The sequence below is a fragment of the Notolabrus celidotus genome, chromosome 22 (assembly GCF_009762535.1).
Source record: "Notolabrus celidotus isolate fNotCel1 chromosome 22, fNotCel1.pri, whole genome shotgun sequence".
NCBI classification, from domain to species: Eukaryota; Metazoa; Chordata; class Actinopteri; order Labriformes; family Labridae; genus Notolabrus; species Notolabrus celidotus.
Window position 1 is genome coordinate 21,508,061 of NC_048293.1, and position 15,982 is coordinate 21,524,042.

At 41.7% G+C, this 15,982-nt stretch overlaps 1 protein-coding gene across 2 annotated transcripts in view; it reads left to right on the forward strand.

Moving 5' to 3' along the window:
• kif6 (kinesin family member 6) overlaps window positions 1-15,252 on the forward strand; it is a 73,641-nt gene extending 58,389 nt beyond the window's left edge. The window contains exons 16-23 of one of the 2 annotated variants that reach the window (XM_034675909.1): window positions 6,479-6,529; window positions 8,259-8,346; window positions 8,479-8,614; window positions 11,220-11,308; window positions 12,414-12,506; window positions 12,604-12,699; window positions 14,122-14,237; window positions 15,041-15,252. In XM_034675909.1, coding sequence (XP_034531800.1) covers window positions 6,479-6,529; window positions 8,259-8,346; window positions 8,479-8,614; window positions 11,220-11,308; window positions 12,414-12,506; window positions 12,604-12,699; window positions 14,122-14,237; window positions 15,041-15,054 — 683 coding nt within the window. In that variant the 3' untranslated portion in view covers window positions 15,055-15,252. Of the gene's footprint in view, window positions 1-6,478; window positions 6,530-8,258; window positions 8,347-8,478; window positions 8,615-11,119; window positions 11,309-12,413; window positions 12,507-12,603; window positions 12,700-14,121; window positions 14,238-15,040 lie in introns of those variants that run through there. The other variant, XM_034675910.1, reaches the window with a different exon arrangement.
• Window positions 15,253-15,982: the final 730 nt, after the last annotated feature.

Here is a 15,982-nt window from a genome sequence, read left to right on the forward strand (position 1 = left end):
AATGAACAGCCACAGGGCATCTCAGTTCATTTATAATATCAGCTACACTAACCACTGACACATGAAAACATATGTTTTGTGAGGGGTTCCCAAACTCTGGCTCATACTCCGTAGACATTTGGGAAAAACAGTGTCATCATGGGCAGAACACGTCCCTGTTAGTCATTTGCTACATTCACATCATCCATTTATGTCTCAAGCGTCTCCCGACACCCACAATAGTAGTCTGCATTTTAAAGTGTTTGTAGAATTTTAAAGAGAACCCTGTCTGGATGTAAAGTTTAAAGGAGTTATTGAACTCAACCAGAAGTCTTTCATAGGAATTATACTCTGGAGTAATTAGCTTTGCTGTAGGTCATTTCAGCCGCACAGAGAGACGTCTTCATCTTCTGCTGGACAACCTTAGAGCTCCAGTCCGACTGTTTTATGGCGCCATGAGAGATGCTGAATGAATAGATAGCTTGGCTCACCCAATTTTCTTGTGGAACGTTTTTTTTTTTTTTTTTGCAGAACAATACTTCATCTGGATTTCTCATTTCTGGAGCTGGGACCTCGGCTTTTAGATCGGCGACAGGCTCGTGTTACAGAGCGAGCTGCAGCACAGCACCGTCTACATGTTTATAAGACCTGAGGGATCGTAATGGAAACTGACCACAGCAGATACTGCCATTCGACGTCTCTGTCAGCTTTTAGTCTGCCTCGTAATTATTCTGGTCGTTTCTTTTATTCACTTTGTGTACCTCAGCAGTGTTTTAACATCAGATATTTTAACTTCATAAAAGGTTTAACAACTATTTAGTTAGTTTGGTTTTCAGTACATCCAGTTCTACAGAGGTTACTGTAAAATCCAGAGTATAAATTGCACTGATAGAAGACATGGTCACTTTTTGGGGTTGTGTAGAGCAGTTGTTCTCAAAGTGGGGTCCTGGGACCCCTGGGGGTCTGCGAACCATAGCGTGAGGGTCCATGAAATAATTTGAATACATTTCTAATAAATTATAAAATTGTGCTGTGTCATTACAAAACATATACACCATTGTTATGATACCATTTGGTGGCTCGGAGGGATATGTGAGTCTTGCTACTGTTAATTTTCTGAAAGCGTTTAAGGTCAATTACTTGTAAAGTATAAATGTTGTCATGTTGAGTCCACAAGTAATGAAATGACCCTCTGTTTTAAAGTATACAAGTGGTATTTACTTGATTCAAATTGAAGTGTTATCTGTTTATCACTATGGTACAGGTCTGAAGTATTTACATTGATACGTTTTACAATACAAATAGTTCCAAGGGCATCCAAGAGTGCAAATGGTAGAAAGCATGTGCTTTCGTTATGGGAAATTCAGCTCTTTTCAGAGAGTCGGCTCTTTTAACTCGGCTCCCAAAGAAGACTCGCGAACGGCTCTTAATTTAGGATCTTTTGTAGCTGTAAATTTGACCTTAACTTTGCAAAAATAATGGTTTGTCTGTTGAAAACCCTTTAAGGTACGGTGTTTTTATGAGAAGCCTTAAAATTGCCCAATTTTGTGCATTTATTCTGTTACAAAACCATTCTTACCCTAATCCTAGGTTTAGGATTAGGGATTAGATTAATCCTAGGTTTAGGATTAGGATTAGGATTAGGATTAGGGTTAGGGTTAGGATTAGAGTTAGGATAAAGGTTAGGGTTAGGATTAGGGTTAGGGTTATGATTAGGGTTAGGATTAGGGTTAGGGTTAGGGTTAGGATTAGGGTTAGGGTTAGGGTTAGGGTTAGGATTAGGGTTAGGGTTAGGAGTAGGGTTAGGATTAGGGTTAGGATTAGGGTTAGGCTTAGGGTTAGGATTAGGGATAGGGTTAGGAGTAGGGTTATGATTATGGTTAGGATTAGGGTTAGGGTTAGGATGAGGATTAGGGTTAGGATGAGGATTAGGGTTAGGGTTAGGATTAGGGTTAGGGTTAGGGTTAGGATTAGGGTTAAGATTAGGGTTAGGGTTAGGATTAGGGTTAGGGATAAGATTAGGGTTAGGGTTAGGATTAGGGTTAGGATTAGGGTTATGATTATGGTTAGGATATGGGTTAGGGTTAGGATGAGGATTAGGGGTAGGGTTAGGATTAGGATTAGGGTTAGGATAAGGGTTAGGGTTAAGGTTAAGATTAGGGTTAGGATTAGGGTTAGGATTAGAGTTAGGGTTAAGATTAGGGTTAGGGTTAGGATTAGGGGTAGGGTTAGGATTAGGATTAGGGTTAGGGTTAGGATTAGGGTTAGGGTTAGGATTAGGGGAAACGGAACTAAACTCAAGCAAACAGAACCAGAACCAAACTCAAGCAAACAGAATCAGAACCAAACAGAACCAGAACCAAACTGAACTAGAACCAAAACGAACCAGAACCAAACCAGAACTGAACTGAACCAGAGCCAAACCAGAACCAAACCGAACCAGAACCAAGCCAGAACCGAAACAGAATCTAACCCGAATCTAACCAGAACCGACCCAGAACCGACGCAGAACCGAACCGGAACCGAACCAGAACAGAACCGAACCGGAACCGAACCTGAACCGAACCGAACCAGAGCCAAACCAGAGCCAAACCGAACAAGAACCAAACCGAGCCAGAACCGAACTAGAACCGAACCAGAACTGAAAACCGGACCAGAACCTAACCGATCCAGAACCGAACCGAACCAGAACCGAACAAGAATCGACCCAGAACCGACCCAAAACCGAACCGGAACCGGACCAGAACCGAACCGGAACCGAACCAGAGCCATACCAGAACAACCGAACCAGAACCAAACCGAGCCAGAACCGAACCGAAAACCGAACAAGAACCGGAACCGAACTTGAACCGAACCAGAACTGGACCAAACCAGAACCAGAACCGAACCAAACCGAACTTGAACCGAACCAAACCAAACCAAACCAGAACCAGAACCAGAACCGAACTCAAGTAAACAAAACCAGAACCAGAACCAAACTAAAGCAAACAGATCCAGAACCAAACTCAAGCTAACAGATCCAGACCCAACTCAAGCAAAAAGAACCAGATCAAAACTCAAGCAAACAGAATCAGAACATACTCAAGCAAACAGAACGGGAACCAGAACCAAACTCAAGCAAACAGAACTAGAACCAAACTCAAGCAAACAGAACCAGAACCAATTCAAGCAAACAGATTAGGTTTAGGGTTATGGATAGGGTCGGATTAGAGTTAGGGTCAAGGTTATGATTAGGATTAGGGTTAAGATTAGGGTTAGGGTTAGGATTAGGGTTAGGGTTAAGATTAGTCTAGAGTTAGGATTAGGGTAAGGGTTAGGGTTAGGAATAGGGTTAGGAATAGGGTTAGGATTAGGGTTAGGGTTAGGATTAGGGTTAGGGTTAGGATTAGGGTTAGGGATAAGATTAGGGTTAGGAATAGGGTTACGGTTAGGTTTAGGGTAAGGGTTAAGGTTAAGATTAGGGTTAGGATTAGGATAAGGATTAAGATTAGGGTTAGGATTAGGGTTAAGGTTAAGATTAGGGTTAGGATTAGGGTTAGGGTTAGGATTAGGGTTAGGGTTAGGATTAGGGTTAGGGTTAGGAGTTGGGGTTAGGGACCGGGTTAGGGTTAGGGGTGGGGTTAGGGTTAGGGTTCGGGTTAGGGGTTAGGGGTTAGGGTTAGGGTTAGGATTAGGGTTAGGGTTAGGATTACGGTTAGGGTTAAGGATAAGATTAGGGTTAGGGTTAGGGTTAAGGTTAAGATTAGGGTTAGGGTTAGGGTTAGGATTAGGGTTAGGGTTAGGGTTAAAATTAGGGTTAGGGTTAGGATTAGGGTTAGGGTTAGGATTAGGGTTAAGATTAGGGTTAGGGTTAGGGTTAGGATTAGGGTTAGGGTTAGGGTTAAGGTTAAGATTAGGGTTAGGGTTAAGGTTAAGATTAGGGTTAGGGTTAAGGTTAAGATTAGGGTTAGGGTTAAGGTTAAGATTAGAGTTAGGGTTAGGGTTAGGATTAGGGTTAAGATTAGGGTTAGGGTTAGGATTAGGGTTAGGGTTAGGATTAGGGTTAGGGTTAGGATTAGGGTTAGGGTTAGGATTAGCGTTAGGATTAGGGTTAGGGTTAAGATTAGGGTTAGGGTTAGGGTTAGGATTAGGGTTAGGATTAGGCTTAGGGTTAGGATTAGAGTTAGGGTTAGGAACAGGGTTAGGATTAGGGTTAGGATAAGGGTTAGGGTTAGGATTAGGGTTAGGAATAGGGTTAGGATTAGGGTTAGGGTTAGGAATAGGGCTAGGATTAGGGTTAGGGTTAAGATTAGGGTTAGGGTTAGGATTTGGGTTAGGGTTAGGATTAGGGTTAGGGTTAGGATTAGGATTAGGGTTAAGGTTAAGATTAGGGTTAGGATTAGGGTTAGGGTTAGAATTAGGGTTAGGGTTAGGATTAGGGTTAGGGTTAAGATTAGGGTTAGGATTAGGGTTAGGGTTAGGATTAGGGTTAGGATTAGGGTTAGGGTTAGGATTAGGGTTAGGGTTAGGATTAAGGTTAGGATTGGGTTAGGGTTAGGATTAGGGTTAGGGTTAGGATTAGGGTTTGGATTAGGGTTAGGATTAGGGTTAGGAATAGGGTTAGAGTTAGGATTAGGGTTAGGGTTAGGATTAGGGTTAGGGTTAGGGTTAGGGTTAGGATTAGGGTTAGGGTTAGGATTAGGGTTAGGGTTAAGGTTAAGATTAGGGTTAGGGTTAGGATTAGGGTTAGGATTAGGGTTAGGGTTAGGGTTAAGATTAGGGTTAGGGTTAGGATTAGGGTTAGGGTTAGGGTTAGGATTAGGGTTAGGGTTAGGGTTAGGAATAGGGTTAGGATTAGGGTTAGGGTTAGGATTAGGGTTAGGGTTAGGATTAGGGTTAGGGTTAGGATTAGGGTTAGGGTTAGGATTAGGGTTAAGATTAGGGTTAGGATTAGGGTTAGGATTAGGGTTAGGATTAGGGTTAGGGTTAGGGTTAGGATTAGGGTTAGGGTTAGGATTAGGGTTAGGGTTAGGGTTAGGATTAGGGTTAGGGTTAGGGTTAGGATTAGGGTTAGGGTTAGGATTAGGGGGAAACGGAACCAAACTCAAGCAAACAGAACCAGAACCAAACTCAAGCAAACAGAATCAGAACCAAACAGAACCAGAACCAAACCGAACTAAAACCAAAACGAACAAGAACCAAACCAGAACTGAACTGAACCAGAGCCAAACCAGAACCAAATCGAACCAGAACCAAGCCAGAACCGAAACAGAATCTAACCCGAATCTAACCAGAACCGACCCAGAACCGACGCAGAACCGAACCGGAACCGAACCAGAACAGAACCGAACCGGAACCGAACCGGAACCGAACCGAACCAGAGCCAAACCAGAACCAAACCGAACAAGAACCAAACCGAGCCGGAACCGAACCAGAACCGAAAACCGAACCAGAACCAAACCGAACCAGAACCGAACCGAACCAGAACCGAACAAGAATTTACCCAGAACCGACCTGAAACCGAACCGGAACCTGACCAGAACCGAACCGGAACCGAACCAGAGCCATACCAGTACAACCGAACCAGAACCAAACCGAGCCAGAACCGAACCGAAAACCGAACCAGAACCGAACCGGAACCGAACCGGAACCGAACAAGAACCGAACAAGAACCGAACAAGAACGGAACTTGAACCGAACCAGAACTGAACCAAACCAGAACCAGAACCAGAACCGAACCGAACCGGAACAAAACCAAACCAAACCAGAACCAGAACCGAACCCAAGTAAACAAAACCAGAACCAGAACCAAACTCAAGCAAACAGATCCAGAACCAAACTCAAGCAAACAGATCCAGATCCAACTCAAGCAAAAAGAACCAGATCAAAACTCTGCCCTATTTGCCCTGTCTTTGAGAAGAACCCTAACCCTAACCCTCTCAGAAGGAACAGATGTGGCCACAATACACAGCCATCGGTGGAGGAGCAGGAAAGTGTTGCTGGGGAGAGGGATGTCTGGGTCGAGCTGCTTGGACTGCTACCTCCGTGACCCGACCCCGGATAAGCAGAAGAAAACGGATGGTTGGATGGATGGATGGATGGATGGATGGATGGATGGATGGATGGATGCACAGTATTGATACATCTGCTTGTACATCTGTGTCCACTCATCACACGTTGCAGCCCCTTCAAGAACTCTCTGTTTACTCTGTATGTTTGTCTCTCTAACTCTGTTAAAAACATCTACAGGCTTTAACACGATGGTTTTCCAAAACAAACACTGTGATAGTAGTGTGTCTTTTAAAATGTGATCTTAAACTATAATCCGAGGGCAGGCAAGGACGGTTGTGAAACATTATACAGCGTTATGTATAATAATTACGGTGCGTAGAGGAGATTATAGACTTTAAAGTGGATTTAGGGCTGAGGTGAAGTGTTATACCAGAAACAGAAGTTGAATGTAAACATGTTTTTATGTTTTATTGTGTGTAACTTTCCTCCCTCTCTCTGTGTTTCTCAGATGAGCTGAAGAGGCAGTTGGAGAAGCAGCGGAGGCAGAGGGCAGCTCACGGTGAGATCAAACTGACAATAGATATTCCCACAGCAAAACTCAAACCATGTGTTATCTACCCACACCGACTCACAAACAATGCACGGAGCGATTACACGTTAAAGCAATCTCCACAAATTGCTCCTTCTTCCTCGTCTTTCAGGATTCAATTTAAACTCAAACAGTCGGTTTCTGAAGCATCAACTGAGAGGTTGAACAAAGCTGTCACTAATGGTAACATCTTTTGATACTGGACTCCTCTCAGGTCGGGGGAGGTAAACACTGGGAACACAATGTGGGCGCTCTTGTACTCAACATGCAGCGGCGCCCGCTTCAAAGCGTTCGCAGTAGGCCTCCGTTACTGAAAGATTAGTGACCACAGCCTGGGCGTGCAACCACCAGAGTCCCTGTTTTCAGCTGTTTTGATCAGTGATTCGGGTTCTTTGAGGGGGGATGCTGCGAGTTGAAAACACACAAACATCTCCATCCGTTTGAGCCACCAAAGGGCTTTCTGTTTGTTCGAAATAACCAATTTACTGAACTTTTTCTGTGGAGGAGCAGAAAACACAGCATCACTTGTATATGGTCATCTTAAAACTTTATCGTTGGCTTTTTCAGTCCTTAGTCGACGTCTCTTTCACTCAGCTTCTTGTGCAACCTCATTAGTTCCTGCACTGTTGACTCTTCCCCTCTTGTGACTGGTCATCCATGATATTATTAGTTCATGTAATGTTTTTGCCACAGTGTCAACAGGCAGAGGTGAAACCATAAACTACTCAATCGTGCCGCACGTCTTTCCACAAATTGATTTGATGTGGCGTGAGAGGTTGACTCTGTTGTTGAGAATAAGTACACACTGTCATGGGTTTTGACCAATCAGAATAAAGTATTTTATGCAGCAAGGCAATAGAAAATCATAGAAGAAGAAATAAGAGGATAAATTAATAAAAACAAATCAAAAACAATTCTTCAATTAAAAGGAGAAATATCTAAAAGGAAGAAATGATTACTGAAATATTTTATATATTTTCTTACTGAGTTTTATTTTAATTCCTGTATGTATTTGTTTATATTTCTTGGTTTTTGGCTCTGCATTATAGTTGCCTGTAAAGTGGTCTTAGTGTTTTATTGTGTTGTTGTTATGGTGATTAATGTACAGCACTTAAATTTGTTGGATTAGATGGGATAAATTAAAATAAATAAAAAATCCCCAGTTGATTTTAATGAAGTAACTTATTTAAAAAAAACATGAAAATTGAATAAAATCAAAAAGAAGTTGCTTGAGAACTGAGGAAATGCTGTCTTCATATCTCTATATCCTAGATGTTAAAACCCAAGACAGGAAATGACACTCACCATAATAAAATAAATTAATAAGGTAATAAAACACTAAAAATGTAAACCAGTAAAAGAAACAAATATGTGAATTCATAAAGCAAAGTAAAATATAATAAAATATTAAAATTCTGAGAGGTAATCTCTAAAAAATAAGATAAAATAAGATTTAATTAATAACTAAATAGATATGCAAATAATCCACAATAAATAAAACAAGTAAATAAAAATAAAATTTAAATACAAATTCAAAATGTAAGTAACTAAAAAAATATATATGTCTATAATAATTTTAATAAGACAATATTTCATTTTGACTGTTTTTTTTATTCTTAGTACAGTATCTTAACTTTTTAAGTCTCAAATTTTTTCTTTGACCTCTGCCTCTCCCTTCACCTGTCCTCTTCTACCCCAGGTGTGATGGAGAGCCACACAGAGACCGAGGAGGAGGTCGACCCCGTAGAGGAAAACTTGCTCCAACACATTGAGCGAGAGAAAAAAGCGTGAGTGTAGAAAAACTGCAAATTAAATGTATTTCCATGACAAATGTTTTCATGTTTTCTCCCAGGCTCCTGCTTAAATGGATTAGACACACGAGATCCTCTGAATTCAGTGTTGCTAATATCTCCCGTCAGTTACAAGAGCACTGTTGGCCGTCTGAAAGCGCTGAGGACGGAGATCGAGCACCTGCAGCTGCTGCTGGAGAGGGCGAAGGTCAAGCTGCAGAGGGACTTCCATCAGTGGTGGAGCCAGGAGGCCTTAAGCGTGCAGGTAACCATCCTTAATCCTCTCTACCTGTCTTTGTGACAACACCACATTAAGCTTCTGAAAGCGTGACCGCGCGTTAGACGAGTGTGTCAAAGATATGTTTATGACATTAGAGAGTCTGTTGCTTTTCGTCTCTATGTTTACGGTTGTTTCCTTTAGTGTGGTTTCTGATTATTGGCCTCTGCGGGCGTGTTAGTGTGTGTGTAAGTCGATATGCATGTGTCTCTGACTGTGGAGGCTTTTACAGCACCAGTGTGACCCTTGCAGCCTCTGCTCTGCATCACGCTGAAGGGATGTGGGAAGATATGTAGGAGGCCAATACACGGAAACACATTTAACAGATTTTCATGTGACCCAAACGAGAGCCAGGAGAGCAGCTCAGAGACAAGACAGCCACCGCATCGATATGTACTGTCTCAGCAGTTTGAGGATCCTCATCTTTAAATACACACAGGTTCTTCTTTTACATGTTCTGGCATCAAAGTGACTCACAGGGGGGAAGAGTTTTTTATATTTGTCTGGTTGCAGCAGCAAACAACCCTAAAGTTGTTGAAATGTAATCCCTGGGAGGAATTTACTCAGTCAATGGTGTTTATTTTTTGCCAGTTGCAGTCACAGATTTCAGAAACAGTATCTGACAACATCATAAAAAGGATGCTGCAGAGATAGACTTTTCTGCTAGTACATAAAATCCTCCAGGGGACGTCGTCACATCACTTTCCTCTCACCCTCCAGACTTCATTAACAAACACAGAAATTTGATCTCTCAGAAACAGGAGCTGCCTTTAGTTGTTTGTTTTTCCTGTTGTTGTATTACAACCAAGGTTATTATAGTTTTGCATTTTTCATTAGTTTCTATTTATTTCGTTTTGACTTTTTGTTTTCAATTTCAGTTTAGTTTTGATGAAAGCTTTTAGAGGGTTTGCTAGTTTAGTTTAGTTTTCATTTCTTGAAAATGCTTTGTTTTTTAACTTAGTTATTATTACTTTCAGTTTTATTCTTTTTTTTAATAATGGAAGAGGATTAGGGCCACTGAAAAAAAAATAAAAAAATGTATTATTATTATGAGAATAGTCAGAATTTTGACTTTATTCTCAGAATTCTGACTTTAATCCACTGAAATTATTAATTAATTCAGGTCCAATATATATTTTTATTATTATTATTATGAGAAAAAAGTCAGAATTCTGCCTTTAATCTCAGAATTCTGACATTTTCTCAAAATAATAATAAAAAAATGTGATTTCTTTACTATTATTCTGAGAAAAAGTCAGAATTCTGACTTTAATCCACTGAAAAAAAAAAAATTAAGGTCCAATATATTTTTTTATTATTATTATTCTGAGAAAAAAGTCAGAATTCTGCCTTTACTCTCAGAATTCTGACTTTAATTTCAGAGTTCTGACTTTTTTCTCAGAATTCTGACTTATCATTTTTTGCAAAGCCTTGTTTTTATTGATATTTCAGTGAACTTTTTTTTTTTTCACCTCTCGTTTTGGTTTTCGTTATTTCATTAGTTTTCATTAACGATAATAACCTTGATTACAACAAACTCAAAATCCCACATCACCACCAACAAACTATCAGACTGAGGCAGCAGGAGACCAGAAACCCTGAAACTCTGCGAGGGTAAATTCAGGTTTTCATCACTGGACTCAGGTAGCTTTGGCGAGAGATGTGTAGCAGCTGTTTCCAGTTAAAGGAAAGAATCTTACCTTTGACAAACGTGTCTGTTTCTGTTATGATAGATTCAATAAAGTTGTTAAAAACTCAAAATGTCAGTCTGAATCTGTGAGCTGCAGAAAGAAGACATTTTAGAGGACATCTTTAATCAGGTGTGTCTGCTTACCGCCTGTAGAGATATAAAGTCATGTGCCTGTTACTCATTTGTATTCCAAATATAGCTGCGTGCCGATGTTTAAACATCCATATTCATCCATCAACATGAGCTATGTGTTTGTGAGGTATCTCAGCAGCACAGTGAGGGTCAGAAAGGAGGTCAGAGTCATTTTCAGACATGAAGGATTTTTCTGGTGAATTCTTCAGAGGCTTTTCCCTTGAAGTAACGGACAGTGTTTTTGTAAGCATGCAAATTAAGACAAGTCTACTATTTCCACATTAAATAGCACAGATTTCCAGAGAAGTCAGTCTCTGGTGGCGGCCTCGATCTCTGCCGCACACATTTTGAAATCCAACCAAAGAAGATGTTAAGCAGAACATGTGAGCAGCAGACACAGCTGGCTTCTCCTCAGCAGTTTTGATCCTACAAAAAGAGAGAACAGTATCTCGCTCACATCTGAGCAAGCTTTGGGATTTTATCGCTGAATGACAAATGGAAAGACGAGGAAGTCAGACAGACAGGCCGCAGTTACGTGTTCAGTCGTCCAAGCAGGAAACAGCACATTTACATCCAACAGATTTGTTCAACTATTTATTGTTCTGTTTTTGGAAAACAGAACTCAGAGATGGATCACATCTCAGGGAGGTTTTCTGTCCTTTGTTCCATAGCTGTCGGCTACATGTGGCCTCATCGTGTTTAACACGGTGACATTAGCATCATCAGCATGGAATGGTGTTTTCACTGAGACGTGTTCATAATTTTGACCAGGAGTCTGAGTCAGAGGCTGCAGCCAGATGTCACACCGCGTCTCCGAGTGGAACCTTGCAGCCATCTTCACCTCGCACTCCAGGATTTCGGTGAGACACATTTTTTTGTGCGTTATGTAAAATGTGATGGACTGCTCTTTGTCCGTCCCTCCAGCTCTGGAGCAGATGTCGATGTGTGTGCAGACATTACTGTTAGATTTACTGATATAAACAGGCTGGTTGACTATTTCTACATGTCAGTCTGTCATCATTCATTCATGTTTTATTCCCTGTTCTCACAAAAACATCCCAGTGTCAACGAGAAACAGCTTCACTTTACTGACTCTTAATTGAAGCCCCACACATCGAACAAATTTGTGCTTTTGTCATATTAAAAAGTTACACAGCCTGGGCACCGTTGGCCAATTCGCTTAAGCGTGCAACCCATATCCAGAGGCTATAGTCATCGTTGCAGCGGATCCTGGTTAGACCATTTGCAACACGTCTTCCCCTGCTCTCTACTGCCTATATTTCCTGTCTCTCTTCAGCTGTCCTATCCAATAAAGACAAAAATGGCGCCAAAAAATATAACTTAAAAAAACTTACATGGACCACTCAGCCCCTCGTGGTGTACACACCCCTACCGTGGAACTATAAGGGCAGTGAGAGCCAACGAAACGGCACCTCCCTACAGCAGTGTTTTGCAAAGTTAGGCCCACAACACCTCAGGCAGGCTCAACAGTAAAGTCCAGCATCCTGAAATCACTGTCCTCAATGCCCACATGCAAAACGAAAAAGAGGACAACAGAGAGAAGAGAGATGTTGCAAAAAGGAAAGGGAAGGCAGAGCGAGGTTGAGAAGCATGTTTGAGCGAGAGCACAGCATCCCTTGATTCAGCTGTACGCTCTACTTCCCACATTTTCACAAAGGAAGAGAGGAGAGAGACAAAACAGAGAGAAGAGTCTGCAGAGATGTGCTAGAAAGAGGACGGGAGTCTTGAATCTGAACAAGTCCTGCAGAAACTCTGTGAATGAAACATTTGCGCTGTAGCTCCCTCTGGTGGTGAAGCACAACTTTGTACTTACTCTGAATCCACCATGTGAGTCCCTGAAGGACATGTGCTGCACACTACCTCTGGATGAAGACTCCATCAGGATTAAAGCTGTGGGTTTATGATGTAACAATGTTTTATATGCTGCCCTGGCTTGTTCTACAGTGCACCTGGTCTGAGCAGTGCTGTAAGAGACCCTCCAGCAGGCACTGACCCAAATCTGGCAGACTTCTCCACGGCTGCTGTTCAAGACTTCAGGTCAGTCTAGCTCCACTTTAGTACCTTTGGATTGTCTTGTCTGTAACTCCTTTCCCTCTTATCCAAAACTTCTAATAATGAAATGTCTGCATTTCAGAGACTTCATCCCCAGAAGCGTTCCCCCGTTCTCTGCGTGGCGTGACAAGTCCGTGGATGGGAGTTCGACTGACTTCACTCCTTCATCTGAGTGGAGGTAAATAAAAGACTCTGCGTGTTTTCAGATCATGGAGAGCAACTTAACAACAAACGTAGCTGATTATGAAGTGATGACACCTGAATGTGTGCTCTCTGTACACTAACCTTATGTTTTGGAGAACCATTATATGATGTAATGGTTCTCTGAGGAACCTTTATTTTGGGTTCTTAAATTCCAGAGGTCGTATAGACAAACCACCCAAAGGCGTCGTCTTCTTCTGAGACCTCTGTACAATCCTTTCATTTTTATCTACCTGCAGAGGTGGTTCCACTTTATGATTCTAAAGGATTCTACAGAGAACACTTTCATGATCCAAGTTTAGTTTAAGAGCCACAGAGTCCTTCTTTACTTTCTAATGGTCTCATCCAGAGCTCAAACAGGAGGTTCTACCTAGAACATTTTTCTCTGTTGGTGGTTTCATGTAGGACTCACGGGTCTAGATTCTAGTCCATCCCTGATATTCTTCCCTCGGATTCAGGCTCACGGTTTGCTCCATCTGTGTCAGGTACAGCCCTCAGCTGCCCCTGAAACCCCACATAGGAGGGCTGTGGAGGCAGAATCCACCCACACTCCAAAGAGACTTTTATAGAAGTGTCACCTGAAACACGGCCCTACTTTTCTCTTTGCAAAGGAACATATTGAGAAGCCTTATTTCTGGACATTCAAGGTGCTAAAGAAAACATCAGAGTGACAGTTCCAGTTTAAAATGACTGGCCTCATGTCCTAAGATTAAATCTGATCAATGACACTGTTTCTGTTTCACTAAGAGCCTTAAATGACCTAAAACAACTGAGCTGAGTTTAATTTAAAGTTCATTTTACTTTACAAGCTGTGCGTGTTTCGATGTATGAATACATTTTACACCGATGCCAAAATGAAAACAATACAGTAGCCTGCCCCACATGTTTGCAGTAACTCTTAAACACACAGCCTGGACGTGTAGATTTTACAGCTCTACTGTGTTTTCTCTCTACTTATATAAAAAGAAAAAGTCATAACTTTTTATTTCTGTGTGAAGTAACGTCTCCAAACTGTATTAACAAATCAAAGACCGGTGGTCTCGCTTGAACGCCGCTGCTGAAACTACCTTTTTACAGCCACAGTAAAACACTAAATGCAGAACATACATGCTGTCGCCCGTCCATGGCCTCCACACGGTCGTACAGAGATCCTATTGTTCACGCAGAGGCTCCCTGACATGTGATGATATGTGGAGCTGTTAGCTGTTAGGGTTTTATTTCCTTCAACTTTCTGGAAGCAGAACAGTCAGAACACTTAACAGCAGCTTTGTTCAGAGAGGGAAAGGTAAGAAGCACATGCGAGACGTAGGATTTGCTACAATGCCATAAAAAGTCTGCATCATGTTAGGGAAACTGAGCAGTTTACGCTGTAATTAAATATAACACGTGTGCTTTTCAGGGCCCTTTCTGCCACCAAACTCTCCTCCTCCGCTGTGTCCCTGACCGGAGACCAGCAGGCCGACGCTGACATCCTGGCGTTCATGAGGGCACGGCAAAACCTCCTGAACAGAGCAGGTAACACACACACAGCAAGAAATAACATGCACCAACATTTACACCGTGCTGTTTCATGTGCAACGCTGCCCTCTGGTGGTGGGATGCTTCACAGCAGCTCACCTTCAGACCAAAAAAAAAAAAATCTCTTTATCTTTTAAGGGTGATTGAGGAGGGGATGCTTTTTGGAGCAGCATCACATATTTCAGTTTTTTTTTCACCGTCTCAGCAGCGTCACTTCTTCAAGCTCTGCAAATACTCCTCTTTTTCTCCTCTGTGGTTCTCCTCTCCTCCTTTGACCCTCGTGTGGCTGCTTTCTTTGGCAGACAGAAAAGTGGACTTGGCTTCCTCGAGGTTTGCCACTAGATATCCAGAACGGCTGAGGTCATGTGAACAGACACGACGATGGCCACAAGAGCAGAAACACCAGACATGAAAAACAGCTGTATGCCCTCCAAAGTCTACTCATCTGTCTTTCTTTCCCCACTCTGAAGGCAGTCATTTCACGCCTCTTTACCTTGGCACTACTAAGGTGGATAGCAACTGTGTTTTGTCAGGAAAGCCCCTCTCCCTGGTTGTTTGGTAACCTCTGGATCCTGGTCTTCTCTCTAACAAAATACCTTTTATTCCACTGAGGCATGCTGGGAAATGTGGGGAAGCTAGCAGAAAGAGCACACGCAGCAAGGTTTCAGAGCAGTGGCTGTTATTATAGTTGAGGGAGAAAACATGCAATTCAATTTCAGGGATTCAAGTTTTTCTCATGCTTCAAGGGAGAACTTTTAACCGTGTTTCCTCACCTTGTGGTGTGTTTGAATATATTCCAGGTCCACCTCAGTAAGAACAGACGAGCCCGGGAGAGCCTGCAAGTCCTGAAGCTCCTCACACCTGACTGCTTGAGCAACCTCCACGTCTGTCAGGTCATGACACCTTGTATCAGACATAACTGTTCATAGATGTACTGATGAGTTAGATTTCTCATAAAAGACTTCACACACACTCACACACACCTGTATAATTAAAGGCCCAGCAGTCTAAATCTCAGTCTGCACCATTTGAGCTGAACAAATGTTATCTCAAGAGATCAAAGGTTGAAGGAGCAGGTTGTGAGAGATGATTTATGCATCCTCCACATGAAGAATGCATTTCATACTACTGTGTTTTTACATTTGATTGTCACTGTAAAAATGTATATTTAAAATATTGTAAATATAATACTGTTTGTAATATATGTACAGAAGTTGACCTGATTATTTTATTATATTTTGTAAAAATTAGAAAAAAGCTCACTTCTTTTATTCCCTAAAACTGCACAAAATGTAATTTATTTAAGACTGAGGAGTCTTTAAAAAAGCTGTGTATGTATTTTTATGTATTTTTTTGTAACAGCATAACAAACACATTTATAAGGTCTCACTAGATGATGCATCATGCTGTAGTGAGACTCCTGTGCTGGAGACGCCTGTGCAAGGATACATTATGTTTCCAGATTAAGACTGCCCTTCTGGCTGTACCATGCATGAACCTGTATTCCTTCTTATGGTCTGCAGAGGATGACTCCACTAGTTGGAAAAAAATGTGGTTGGGTGAAACCAGATGAAGAGATGAGTTTATTTTTTGCTTGATTCAGTATCTCAGCCTACAGTTAGCATTTTCCCGATGACTTTATGATCTTGACCTGGTTTCAAAATCTCTGCAATACACTTTTTAATGGATGATTCCATCAAGTAAGGTTTGCTGTACAGGGAGTGGTCCTTTCAGGTCTTTCT